The sequence below is a fragment of the Sminthopsis crassicaudata genome, chromosome 2, assembly GCF_048593235.1.
Source record: "Sminthopsis crassicaudata isolate SCR6 chromosome 2, ASM4859323v1, whole genome shotgun sequence".
NCBI lineage: Eukaryota > Metazoa > Chordata > Mammalia > Dasyuromorphia > Dasyuridae > Sminthopsis > Sminthopsis crassicaudata.
The window spans coordinates 513,208,883-513,223,978 of NC_133618.1; the positions used below are offsets into that span (position 1 = coordinate 513,208,883).

Consider the following 15,096-nt stretch of genomic DNA (forward strand, 5'->3'; position numbering starts at 1 on the left):
ACTTGGAAGAAGGTAAGGATATCATGTTTTCAAATATACAGGTGACATAAAATTGGAACATGTCCATCTGACATGTTGGACAACTGGGTTATAATCCCCAAAAAAATTTCTTCCTGGGGGAGAGACAAAACAGTGCCATAAATAGGAAGTTAAGAGAACTTGAGCTGGAACCCTTACTTTGAAACTTACTATCTGTATGACTTCAAGCAACTCTCTAGACCTCAGTTTCCTCATATGTGTGATAATGATAATGAGAGGCAGGAGAAGAAGGAGGAGGATGTTAATGATGAAGATGAAGATGTTGATGGCAGCTAGCATTTATCTAGTGCCTAAAAGTTTAAAAGGTTTTTACAAATTTTACTTCATTTGATCCTCACAACAACTCTGCAAGATGGATGCTATTATTTCCATTTTATAGATGAATAAACTGAGGCTGTGAGAGGTTGAGTGACTTACTAAGGTTTGCATAACTAGTAACTACTTGAGGAAGTTGTATTCAGCATGTTAGTTACTTTCATAGTCAAGCCTTTTCATGTCTCTCCTGAGAGTCAGACTAAAAGATGTCTAAAATATTTTCTAACTCTAAGTCTGGAATATTCTATAATGGCCATTAAATATTCACACTTCAGTGTAAATTACTTTAATCATACAATGATTAACCTATGTCAAAGGTCAGTGCACTGGTTGAACTTCTACCAGAAAAAAAAAAAAAGAAAAAAGAAAGGGAGGAAAGCATCTCTTCACTGAGATAATTTGTTTCATCATTGACATTTCTTCCAATGACTATATTTCCCTAGCCTCTATTCTCATCTCATCCCTCCTTCAGGTCTAGACAGACATAAGACGATAAAATATTAATATGTAAAGGTAAAAACCCCAAAATCCCAGATATCATGTGGCCTTATCAACATATGTCATTAAAGATAGCTTCCCAATCTCTGTCATATACAAACTACATTATAGTATGGAGGTGGGTGTGACTCAAATCATCTCCAATCTTTGTGGAAAACAATGTTTTAGGAAAAACAAGCTGACAATATTGTGCAGGAAGATTTGGATGTAGGGAGATTAAAAGTTAAAATGCTATTGCAGGAGTAATCCAGATGTTAACAGATTTCATGATGAGAATAGCCATGCAGGAAACAACTTGTATCTAAGTGTTACTGTGAAGGAAGCTATTAAGAGAATCTGATGACAAAAAGAAGTGTTAAGGAAAGGGAAATGTTAAAAAGTGACCTCGGTGATCTTGTGTCTGGGTTATCTAGAGAATAGTGATGCCATTTGATAAAAAATGAGGAACTGATAGAAAGCTTTTGGATCAACATTCATTCGTAACCACAAATGGTAAACATTTATTGATATTTTTTTCTGCCAAACCAACCAAAAGACATACAAAGTTCAAAGTTCAAAGCAAATTATATTTAATTAAGCAATATAATAGGTGATGGCATTGCCCTATGAACTGCTTTATCTAGTTCCTGCATTCTATCTATATTATCTCCTGAATTATTCTCTGCTAGTTCGCCATTAAATGGGGTAGAATTTTCAACTGTTTTAGTTCATTAATTCAGGGCCTTGTTCAACAGTTTCAGATTTAGAACTACAATCAGCTAGTCTGATAGCCAGCTAGAGAAATCCTTAAGCATTACCTTTAAAAAAAGTATTTATTAATATGAACTAGAATATCTTCAACAAACATGAACATTTCCACATTCAAAGAAGGCCAGGAAAAGAGAATTATGTAATAAAGCTATGAATCTATTATATATAGTTTGTTTTTTAATATGTATAAAATGTATTGTGATAGTAGCAATATTGCCCAGCTTATCAGATCCTTTTGCTTTCATATAGTATAAATATATTTATTTATTTATTTATTTTAAATGTTTCTTTAAAGTTCCTTTCTTTTTTTGTATTACTATCACTCTCTCCTACTCTTACCACAAATATAAATCTCTTTCAAATTAACAGATAAATATAATAAACAAGCCTAGATAGTTACATGGCACAATGGAAAAAGTAACAGGGCAGCAGTCAGGAAGACTCATTTTCCTAACTTCAAATATGCCCTCAGACATTTAAAAGCTTTGTGACCCTGCACATCATTTAACCCTGTTTGCCTTAATTTCCTTATCTGTAAAATGAGAAAAACACTCCAATGTCTGTGCCAAGAAAACCCGAAACAGTCACAAAAAGTCAAACATGACTGAAAATACTGAACAACAACAAAACAATCAAAACAAACTTGTGTTGTTTCTGAAAATGAATGTATCATTTTGTATATAGTCCTTCCCAATCTGTCCTGAGCTAGAAGACAAACTTCATCATGAGCCTTTTAGAGTTATAATTAGTCATAAAATTGATCCAAATTCTTATGTTTCAAAATTGTTTTAATTTACACTGTTATGGACATTGCATGCATCATTTTCCTAACTTATTGGGGTATTTTGACAATTACTTTTCTTTTGCCCTAAGTGTCACTCCTTAAATTCAAACTACTATCAACTTCAGCCATACAGATAGTTTATGCAAATAACCCCAGGAGATTTATTTTTGCTAGGTAGACTTTCCTGCCAGTAATGAAGTTTTTGTTCTCTGCCATCTAAATATAAATGTCCTTCTTTCTATACAGCCAGTTGGAACCAAAACATATTATTTTACCTTACATAATATCTCCTGAATTTAATCCTTTCTCTCAAATCAAATATTTACTATACTTTGGGTCCCATCAATTTCTTGCCTTATTTCCCTTCCAACCATCTATCCATTCTTCAATCATAATCAAAGATATTTTCTTATTTTCATTTTGTCTTTTCATAAATCTATTTAGGATTCTTTGATACCCTCCTATTATACTCTGGATCAGGTTTAAGAAACTCATGGTATGTTTCAAGAGCTTTTAGTAAACATATCTTCATGACCTCATTTTCCTTGTTTTGGTTACCTTCTAAGTAGAGAAATTTACTCAATCTCTTCATCTGAATGTTTCCTACAATAAAGCTGTTTTATATGCCAACAAGTGCCACAATAGTCTTTCTATATGGGTCACCATGCCTTTTGGCTTCATCCAAATGGCTCTGGACAAGGTTCCTTTTCTAGTAAGATTTTCTCCAGATACAAATGAGATTGTGATCCAGCCTGTTTCCAAATTACCTGAACTTATTTGAAACCTTATTGAAACCTATTGGATTCAACTTATATAGATGCTTCATTTAATCTGACTTAATGTTTGGTTGCTTTTGCTATAATCTATATTGAATTCATATATTTTAAGTAATATGCTCTTAGAGGGCAAGTATTATATATTTTTTGAATATCTCTATGTAACATTTTAATAATTTTCTGTAACAATTCAATAAAAAAGTGATGATAATTTTTATCATTTTAAGCAGATGTTATTCAACAGGAATAGTAGTACCTAGGTTTGTTATAAATGAATGATAAATTGTGAGTGATAGAAATTGTCTAGATAGTTACATGGCACAGTGGATAAATTGTGCACGCAAACATGGGTCAGGAATTAGATACCAGAAAAGACCTACAACCAAAGTGGAATTGACCTCCTTTTGTGCTCTGCTTCTTTAACTAAAAAAACTATATAATCACCGTTTTTCATGATGTGAGCAGGATAACAGAGCACTGTGGTTTAACTCCATTGGGAAGGCTGGAGAAAATGTCTTGAGAAGAGAGCAGAGACTCTTTTGGCAACTCATTTCCGAGAGGAGAGAAAGGGGAAAAAATCTGGGTCAATAGCCAAGAAGACCCCAACAGTTTTCACAGAGAACTACAAAAGCCTTTACTTCCTATGGAGAACTCTCCCTGTTTTGAAACTCCAGCTCAAGCCTGGGAAATCCACTTGGCCACCTTTTCCCTAATCACCAGTTTTACCTGTTTGTTCCTCAAAGTGTAGATGAAAGGATTGAGCATTGGGGTCACTACAGTATTAAGGATGGCCACCACCTTGTTCAGGTTCTCTCCTTCACTGCCTTTACCTGCCCTGACATACATAAAGATGCAACTGCCATAAAAAAGGGATACCACAATGATGTGGGAAGAACAAGTGGAAAAGGCTTTCTGCCTTTCCTTGGCTGACGGGATGCGTAGGATTGTGTAGAGGATTTGTCCATAACAGGAGGCAGTGACAGATAAGGTACCCAGCAGACTTACATTGGCTATGACAAAGCCTATCAGTTCCACCAGGCTTGTATCTGCACAGACCAGTTCTAACAATGGGAAATTGTCACAGAAAAAATGATTGACGATATTGGGGCCACAGAAAGGCTGCTGGAATGTGATACAGCTTGGGACAATGATGAGAAGGAAACCTCCTACCCATGAGGACAGCACCAGCTCCACACAGACCCTTCTGCTCATGATAGTAGCATAACGCAAGGGGTTACAGATTGCCACATACCGATCAAAGGACATCACAGCTAGGAGGAGGAATTCTGTGGTTCCTAGGAAGAAGTAGAGGAAACACTGCAGGAAGCATCCCAGTAAAGAGATGGTCTTGTTCCCTGTTAGGATGTTGTCCAGCATCTTGGGAAAGATGACAGAAGTGAACCAGATCTCCAGAACAGCAAAGTTTCTGAGGAAATAGTACATGGGGGTGTGAAGGCGATGATCCATAAGGGTGACAACAATGATGAGGAGGTTTCCTAGCAATGTGATAAAGTAGGTCAGGAGGAGCCCCACGAAGATCAGCATCTGGAATTCACAGGCATCTGTGAGTCCCTGAAGAATGACCTCAGTTATCGTGGTGCTGTTCCCCATGTTCTCTTTTAGGTAAAGAGAAAGTATTAGCACAAGAAACTATAATATTGTAAGATCACAAATGATTTAGAACTGAAGGGAATAGGAAATAAAGGAAGTTTTTCTAGCTGAAGGAGTCCCTTATTTTCATGTACACCAATATCTTCAACCTCCAGATCCACATTCATCATAACTCCTTAGCCAACAAATAACCTATATCAAATTTGCCTTGGATTGGGAACTAAGTGGAGTTAGCAATGTAAAGATGAATAACAACTCAGATAGCTGAGTATGTAGGCCAAACTCTTGCCTACTTTAGTTTCCCAATCAAGTCAGGTCCATTCTTTCTGCACTTTCTCAGTTCTTTATAAGAAAACCTGTTCCCAGAAATATGTTTAGAAAAATTGCACATATTTTAACCTATATTGGATTACTTGCTATTTAGGGGAAGGAAGAGGGAGAGAGAAAAAATTGGAACACAAATGTGAATATTGAAAACTATCTTTGCATGTATTTTGAAAAAGAAAAAGAAAACTAGTTCTCAATTCTTCCCTTTATTTTATCCCAGATTGTGGATCATCTTTTTAAATTTTTCTTTGGCATTCTAGACATCGTTTCATCATTCCACTAAATAGTTCCCTTCCCACTCTTCCATATCCTTCAGATCACTCAAAGCAGAGGCATTAAAAGTAAATATGCAACCTAATTCATTTCACCAATTTTTCCTTCCTTGTGTTTCCAGTTACAAATCTTTGCAGTAGGATTCCTCAAGGATCTGTATAATTTCATTGATGTGGTTAGTATCTATATGATTCAGATTGAAACTACCATCATTTAGTAGAAGGGGTTTTTTTTGAGAACTTCTGGAGTTGAAAAATTCCTTGACATAAACATAAAAATGATGAACTTTCTTCAATTTCATTATTATGGTCATAAAGACTACTCTCACACCCAAGTTACAGTTTTAATCTTTCCAGCTTCAATAGAATTTCAGAGCCTGTGCTCAACTGATATTTCCTTTCAAAATTTAGGGTCACCTGCATTCTATAAGGAGGCATTTGAACACAACTCAGATGACTGAAGCTTAGTCATATCTACATATATATCTATATCACTATTTTTGTTTCTATCTCCATGTATATGGTGTTTGAATATAATTAAATTTTATGCCATAATAAATGATTAAATAGACAGTTTCTGTCCATTTATTTCCATTAATTACAAGCTGCAACAGAGTGGAGTCAGCAGAACTAAGAGAACAATTTCTACCATGATCACTTTATGAAGAAAAAAACTTTGTATGATTTTTAACTCTGATCATTGATTAATTGATGGATAAGAACAATGATAAAACTAAAGTACAGAGAATTCAAGATGAAACATGCAACTTACCTCTTGCCAAAAAGGTTGTGATTTTAAAATACAGAATAAAACATATTTGTGTATATAACTAATGGGAGCATTTATTTTGTCTGAACCATATGTATTTATTAATAGGATTTTATTTTTATTATTATTCACTGGTAAAGTAATGGGAAGGAGAGATAATAAACACATAAAATAGATTATTTTTATAACTCCTCATTTTGAAATTTTCATTTTTTGATACTTTATCATATTATTAACTAAATAAAGAAAAGGTAATAATTAACATGAAGAAACAAAAACTAGAAACTTATGTTAGAATTAATTAAAACAAAACAAAGTATTAAATTGGATTAAGGAAAATGATATTATGGAGGGTAAATTTTTGAGGAATATATGTGCTAAGTACAAAATATGTTATAGAGACCTAAAATCATGTACATTGAATATGATATTCACTATCTTGTATTTGGTGAGCATTGTGAATGGGACAACAATAACGGAAGAATGATATTGAAAGTATTGGTCAACTTTGGAAAACTGTTAATTCTTAAGAACATACTCTGAGTTAAATTCTTGTTAGTAGACTTTATAGGGCATTTATGGGAAATATCTAAAATTACAAGCACTGATGAATGAACTCTATCCTAAACAACTCTCCTCAATTACCAAGTAGCTGATGGTAATTTCTAACTTTTTTTTGGTTGATGAGTTGTGTCTGACTCTTCATGATTCCATTTGTGCTTTTCTTAGCAAAGATACTGGAGTACTTTGCTGTTTTTTTCTCTAGCTCATTTTATAAATGAGAAAACTAAAGCAAATGGGATTAAGTGAATTGCCCAGGGTCACACAGCTAGTAAGTGTCTGAAGCCAGATTTGAATTCAGATCTTCCTGACTGTAAGCCCAGCACTCTATCTATTGTATCACTTAACTGCCTGAAGTTCTCTTTAACTGCTATCTTTTCTTTGTTCAACATATATAATCAGTTGTCAATTAATCTAGAAACTACATGCCATTTCTCATATTCATTCTTTTCTCTCTACATGCCATCCCAGTTTAGACCTTTTCCATCTCTCTCCTAGAGACTATTATAATGGACTCCTAATTTGCATTCTTCCTATTATCTCTTTTTTCCAATTCATGATCCAACAGGTACTAAAGTCTAAGACATGGGTTAGCCAATCTTATCTCTGTTGCTTAAAAAAATTCAGTGATAAGGACACAATAAGATGGCAAGGTAAAAGCAAGAAGTCCATTTAACTCTTCCAAATTCCCCTCCCAAAAAAACTTTAAAATAACACTTCAAAACAAGTTCTCCAGTAGAAGAGTCAACAAAAGGATGCAATGATCCAAACCAAGACAGATGACAAATCAGCAGCAGGCCTTAAGTTGACCAAGTCAGTAATGACTTCCAAAATTCGTTTCTAGACTTTTAAACAAAGAAGTTTTAACCTTCCAAAGCTCTCCAATAACAGTAGGCAAGGGAGGGGCAGCTAGGTGGTGCAGTGGATAGAGCACCAGCCCTGAAGTCAGGAGGCCCTGAATTCAAATCTAGTCTCAGAGACTTAATACTTCCTAGCAATGTAACCCTGGGCAAGTCACTTAACCCAAATTGCCTCCAAAAAAAGTTAAAAAACAGTAGTCACGGAGGTTGGACAACTGGTCAGAGGGAGATTACAAAGGAACCTTTGCACTAGGGGCAGGATTTTGTTACATTGCCCATAAGTGATTCTGGGTCACAGTCACAAGGCAAGAAAGAGCACTAGCATACCTGGGAGAATGTTCCAGGGAGAAAAAATATCTCAATAGAAAAATGGAAAACAGATTTTAATCATTTAATCATGAAAGATCATTTAAGATTAATTGGACTACCTAAAAACCACGATCAGCAAAAAAGAAAAAAAGCCTAGACATCATATTTCAAAAAATTACCAAAGAATAATCTAGAGGGCAAAATAGATATTGAAAGAACCTACTAATCACCTCCTGAAAGAGATCCCAAAATGAAAATCCCTCCAGGCATTTTATACTCAAATTCCAGAATTCCTGGGTTAAGGAAAAATACTGGAAATAGACAGAAGGAAATGATTCAAATATTGTGGAGCCACAGTCAGGTTCACACAAGATTTAGCAGTTTCCATGTTAAATGATCAGAGAACTTGGAAGATAATATTCCAAAGGCAAAGGAACTAATATTATAATCAAGAATCACCTGCCCTGAAAAGCAGTATAATCCTTCAAGGGAAAAATGGATAGTCAATAAAATAGAGTACTATCAAGCATTCTTACAGAAAATTTAAATACACATACAAAATTCACATACAAAAGTCAAGAAAAGTGTAAAATGGGAAAGAGTAAAGAAAACTCATAAGGGATTAAATAGAATTGAACTGTTTACAATCCTACATGGCAAAATCATACTTATAAACTCCTAAGAACTTTTTCATTATTACTGTAGTTAGAAGTATGCATAGACAGAAGGTACAGATATGGGTTGACTATGATGGGACAATAGTTTAAAAAAACTAAATTAATGGGTGATGAAAAGGAATATATTGGGAGAAGAAGAAAAGGAGAGTATGGGGTAAAAAATGGGGTAAGTTATCTCATAAGAGAGATAGGCATGAATGAGTTTTTATAATGGAGGGGTATATGATGGCGGATGGCAGACAACACTTAAACCTCACTTTCATCAGAATTGTCTCAAAGAAGGAATAATATATATACTCAGTTGACTATAGGACTCTATCTTGTCCTAGAGGAAAATATGAGAGGAAGGGGAAAGGGAAAGGAATATAGGTAACTGATAGAAGAAGGGGCAAATTAGGGGAGATAATGGTCAGAAGCAAAACATCTTTGAAGAACAGGGTAAAAGGAAAGAAAGCATTAACAGGAAAAAATAAAATTGAGGGAAATATATAGTAATCATAACTGAAAAAAAAAGTTTTATAGCAAGTTCTTCTGATTAAGGCCTCATTTCTAAAATATAGAGAGAGTAAATTAATATACATTAAGAATTGGTTTAAAGGTTAAACCCAAAGAGTAATCTTTAATGGCCTGACTCCACTGGAGTCACACATGGTCATGAATCTGGCCACATGCAGGTTAAGATTTTTATCAAAATCTTAGGTAAAGTGAGAGAAATTTACTTACCAAATACAAAGAGGACACATGGAAGAAGTAGGTTTATATGTACTTTTCGAGACTGTTGTGTGAATCAAATAAGATGATGTGTATAAAGAACTTTACAGCTCTTGAAGCTCTATATGAAAGTCAGACATTATTTTCTCATCTGGTTGGCTATACCTCATAAATAGATATTCAGTATGAATAAATATAAAGTCTTATATTTGGGCTTCAAAAAGTAATGCTGTATAGAAGATGAGGGAAGTGTGACTAGACTGCAATTTGTCTGAAAAAGATCAAGAGATTTTAGTGGGCTGCAAGCTTAATATGAGTTATGAATGAAAGAGTAGCCCCCAAAGCTAGTTCAATCTTAGACTTCATAGAGAGAGGAAATATAATGTCTCAAATGGGAATATGATAGTTTTTCTCTACCTTTTCCTATTCAGACCAACTCTGTGGTATTATGTCCAGTTCTGGATAACCCCTTGTAAAGACGCTGTTAAATTGGAGGGCAACAAGAATGGTTTAGGGCTTTGAGGTCATGCTATATGAAGAGAAGTTGGAGAAACTAGAGGTGTGTTTTCCATAGCTGAAGAGACAGTGAGGATATAGTGGCTGCCTCCAAATATTTGAAGGACCATCATCTGAGGAGGGATTAGACTTGTTCTCTTAGGCTCCAGAGACAGAATTATGTATCATGGGTTGAAACTGGATCAAATTTTTAAAGTGAGGCTTCCTAATGAATCTTGTTGCTGTTCTGTTGTGTTTGACTGTTTGTGATCCTATTTGGGGTTTTCCTGGCAAAGATATTGGAATGGTTTGCCATTTCCTACTCCAATTCATTTTACAAATGGGGAAATTGGAAAAAAAATAGGGTTAAATGATTTGCCCAGGTCACACAGCTAATAAGTGATTGAGAACAGGTTTAAGCTCAGGAAAGTGAGTCATCTTCATTCTAAGCCCTATACTCTATCCTAGCTGCCCTTAACAATTAGAGAGAGTATCCAAAAACAGAATGGTTGCCTTTAACGATTCCCTCCAGAACAAAGTGGAATGTTTCTTTAGTGATATGCTGTTGAAGGAATTCTTGGTAAAGCAAATATTGGATTGGGCAAAGTCTGAGGACCCTTTCAACTCTGAGATTCTGTGATAATTTTATACATGAAGGGAATGTGATTTTATCCTGTATAAATCTCCTAGAGGATTTCATTCAAAGCTTAACTTGAGGCAGTCAGGACCTTTGACTTTATTTCAGTGGGGACAGTAATGTGGTCCAGGGGTCAAACAACCCTGACAAGCCAGACAAGATAAATTTCAAAGCTGTGTTTTCCTTCCTTTTGGCTATCCATCATTACTTTTTTTCTAGAATGACCAATCTATGTCATATTAGATTTTGTGTATAAACAGCTAAAAAACTGGTGACTATAAAGGCATCTACCAGGAATCCCCATGCAACTGCTACCCCAGTCACTATCTCCTCACAAAAGGGTCTACTATGTAAATTAGGTCACAAGTCACTGGACAAATATCTAAATTCTCCTGTGGGTCAGCTGCACTTCTGGCAATAGTGATAATGCTACTCACAAAGTGGCAGGATACATCTGATTCTCACCACTGGCTCCAGGGAACAGCACGTGATTTGCACATCTCAAACAGTCAAATGAATTCTCTTTTCTTGACTGGGCTGCCTTTTTTCTCAGGAAGTTCAGTGTTTCCCAAAAACACCTTTTTCTTGGCTATTATAAATCCTTTCTTTACCTCCCTCTTAATGAGAAAGTACTTGATCTTGACCATTCTTCTCAGTCTCTCTCAGTATAGCATCAGATCCCAAAACTCTTTGCTTCCTTTTGAGAGTCACTTGTTTTTCTAGTTGATCTTTGCTATGATATACATTTCTATACTGCCTTGGAGGGTGGTGAGGAAATGGATAAAGAAGCAAAATTGTTTATCACTGATTGAAAATCATCCTCCCATCTTAGACTAACAGGGCAACTTTTGCTGGTGGTGGCTCATTTAGCTTATCACCAGTTCAGCCCAAATGGTCTGTTGTTAAAAGGGTTTTTTTAATGTCTCAGGACAATGTGACCACAAAGAACCTTGTACATGAGACTTTGATGAAATAGACTATGGGTATCACTGTGGAAACAAATCCTACAGTATTTAGGATGCTGCTTTGTTTTCATGGAGATAGAGATATATACAACCCTAAAATATGGACCCACAAAGGGATCTGATCTTTCCTCTGATTTAATGGGGCTGAGCTCCCTAAAGATTCATTATAACAATATTTTAATAGGGACTCAGCTTCATCACAACTCAATTGGCTGCTACTTTCTCCTGCACTGGGACTGAAAGTTTCCTTCTTTTTTGCCAAGAAATACAATTAGTTTTGATAAACTTTAATTATACTAAGAATGAGTTATTTTTATTTGTTACCTTTAATAATGCTTTCCAGACATTTGGAGGAGAAAAATAGGCAAACAAAATTGTGTTAACAATCTTGCTAAAATAGCCAGAGAAGAGTATGATAGTGGCTGATTTGGAGAAACTAAGGATAGGAGAAAAAGCTATTACTGGCAAAGGTCTAACGTCTATTAACACTGACCATCTTATGGTCAGTTATGGTTATGGAAACTGTAGGTTGATTTCACTTTTTTCTCTCTCTCCAAGTACATTCCCTACTGTATGAGTAATGTTTCTTTGTTTTCTAAGTCTGAATTTTTATATATGACTTTTTCTTAAAGCAGATCTCTAAAATGATCTGAGACAAAATCTAAATTTAATCTAAAATGATAAAAAAAAAATCTAAATCTAAATTTATCTAAAGTGATAAAAGAGACCTCAGATCTCTAAAATGTTATAAGTAAAAGGAATCAACTTAAATAAAAGACTTAAAAATTGATCCTGCTATTTTATCTCAAAATCGAAAGCCTTCCAGGACATAATACAGACCACTCTGTAAGTGACATCTGCAATCGAATTAGAATTTACAGTAGAACTATACATCTAAAAAAACAATTCCAACTATATAACAGAAGGTGTGACTTGTGGAAAACTAGTCTTTCCTATAATAAGAACAAGGAATCATGAAATGATGAAAATTCATGAGATTGTGGTTTAGAGCTAGAAGGGACTGTCATCTAGCTCAGTGTTACAAAAGTAAAAATTGACAACCCTTGACATCAGTTTGGATTTGGGGAGTAAGAGACAGTGAGGAATTGAGAATGACATCTTAATTGAAAGAATAGTACTGTCCTTGATAATATTATAGAAGTCAGGAACTAGAGAGAATTTTGGAGGAAAGATCTGTGGCATCATCAGGTGAAAGACTATCCCAGAGGGCAATCAAGCATCTATCTATCTATCTAGTAAACTATGACCCAACCTGAACCTAATATATTTTTAGTTGTAAATTGTTTAATTTTCAATTCTATGTGCTGAGTGCTGTGCTTAAAAGCACTCACAATCCTGTACAAAGAAAGGTAGATGGAACTATGCCCAAAGGACTATCAAACTGTGCATACCTTCGATTCAGCATCTCTACTGAGCCTGTATCCCAAAGAAATCTTAAAGGAGAGAAAGGGACCCACATGTGCAAAAATGTTTGTGGCAGCCCTTTCTGTAATATTAATGTGAATGTGTATCAGTTGAGGAATGACAGAATAAGTTGTGGTATATGAATGTTATGGAATATTATTGTTCTATAAGAAATGATGAAGAAGATAATTTCAGAAAGGCCTGGCGAGACTTACATGAACTGATGTTAAGTGAAATGAGTAGAACCAGGAGAACATTGTACACAACAACAAGAAGATTATGTGATGATCAACTGTGATGGACTTGCTCTTCAACAATGAGATGATTCAGGCCAATTCCAAAAGACTTGGAATGGAGAGAGCCATCTGCATCCATAAAGAGAACCATAGGGACTGAATGTGGATTATAACATAGTATTTTCATCTTTTTTGTTCTTTGTGTGCTTGTTTTTTTCTTTCTCATTTTTCCCCTTTTGATCTGATTTTTCTTGTGCAGTATAATAGATGTAGAAATATGTTTAGAAGAAATGTACATGTTTATTGGATTCCTTGATGTCTAGAGGAAGGGGGTAAGGTGAGGAAAGGGAGAAAAATTGGGATACAAGGTTTTATAAAGGTAAATGTTGAAAATTATCTTTGCATTTATTTTGAAAATTAAAAACTATTACTAAATATTTTAAAACAAAATAAAAAATAACAAAGAAAGGCAGAACACGTGCCTGTCTTCAAGAAGCTCACAATCTATTGGGAGAGACAACATGCAAATAAATGTGCATAAATAAAATATAAATAAGGATAAATAGGAGATAATCAACAGAAGGTAGGTACTGGCATTAAGAAAGATTGGAAAAGAGTAAATGAAATTTTATCTGGGACTTGAAGGAAGCCACAGAAACCAGAAAGAAGGAGAATTTCTGGTATGGGGGACAATCAGTGAAAATTCATAGAAAATGGAGAGGGGAGCATTGTTTATCCAAGGAATTGCAAGAAGCTTGATTTTACTCAATTATAATAGTCTTTGGAGGGTTTTGATGTGTAAGAAGACTGAAAAAAAAAACTGGAAAAGACTAGGTTATGAAGGATTTAGGATGCTAAACAGAGGGGACCATTGAAGTTTGTTAAATGAATGGAGGAATATAATCAAAGCTGCACTTTTGGGATGACCAATTGGGCAACTGATTGGAAGTGGACTGGAGTGGAGATAGCTTTGAAAGAAAGAGACAAACAAGAAAACTTGGAGTAGTCTAGTTATGAGATGTCAAGGGCCTGTAGTTGGGCAATAGCAGTGCTAGAAGAAGGAAGAAGAGAAATTGCAAAGGCAAAATCAATAGATCTTGGCAACAGATTGGATATGGAGAGTGAGAAAGGGTGAAAAGCTGAGAATGAGATCTGTGACTGGTGATGGACAACAGCAGGAGTTAGGAAGAGGCAAGGGTTTTGAGGGAAACACTTCAGTATTATCCTGGAACTTCCATGGAGGGCAATCTCTCTGATGGCCTATGATTCCACTTGAATCTTATGGTGTGTGTGTGTGTGTGTGTGTGCGCACACGTGCACACATGTGCATGTAAGAAAGGGAAAACAGTGCCTGGAGTTCATGAAAATTCTGCTATGTAGTTTGGAATCTGTGGGTGTATATGTATACATGGTCGTCTCACAAGCCTCTGCCCTTCATCTATGGCTCATAATGGATATTCAGTTTTTGAATCATTGTTTCAAAATAGGAGACCTATAGATGTCACACACATGCACTTTACAGCAGTGTTTATAAACTACTTTCAGACCAGTTATGTCATCTGATCTTCACAGTACTCTATGAAACAGGTAGAACAGAGATCATTATCTTTACCTCACAAATAAAAAAACTGGGACTAAGAGGGATTAAATCATTTGTCCAAGTTCATACTCACAGATATCAAAAGTGAGATTTGCATCCATTCTGATTCTGAGTTCTGGATTTATTTTTCCCCTGCTGCATCAGGTTGCTTTCCTGTTTTCCCTTTCCAGTTGGAGAAATTGGCTATGGGACTTTTCAAGTCATCTAGAGTCCTGAAGAAAATAAAGAGCCTAAGGAATTTACATAATAGATAATCTTTTCTCTCCAACAAACAAATACCTCAACATATATAAAGGAAGAACATAATTATTTTACATGAAATGATAAATTTACAAAATTATAATTATATATTATAATATTTATATTTATTTATTGACATTTATTTTATTTATATGTATATTATATTTATGTATTTGTATATTTATAATTATAACTAAATTATAAACTTACAAACATCATTTGTAATTTAACAAAATTAC

At 34.9% G+C, this 15,096-nt stretch overlaps 1 protein-coding gene and 1 long non-coding RNA gene across 2 annotated transcripts in view; both read right to left on the reverse strand.

Moving 5' to 3' along the window:
• LOC141553674 (uncharacterized) overlaps positions 1 to 14,810 on the reverse strand; it is a 51,699-nt gene extending 36,889 nt beyond the window's left edge. The window contains exon 1 of the long non-coding RNA XR_012485577.1: positions 14,691 to 14,810. This is a non-coding gene — a long non-coding RNA (uncharacterized LOC141553674). The remainder of the gene's footprint in view (positions 1 to 14,690) is intronic.
• On the reverse strand, positions 3,838 to 4,773 carry LOC141553672 (olfactory receptor 6E1-like). Its single transcript, XM_074285205.1, has one exon. The coding sequence runs from the start codon at positions 4,771 to 4,773 to the stop codon at positions 3,838 to 3,840; it is 936 nt and encodes a 311-aa protein (XP_074141306.1).
• Positions 14,811 to 15,096: the final 286 nt, after the last annotated feature.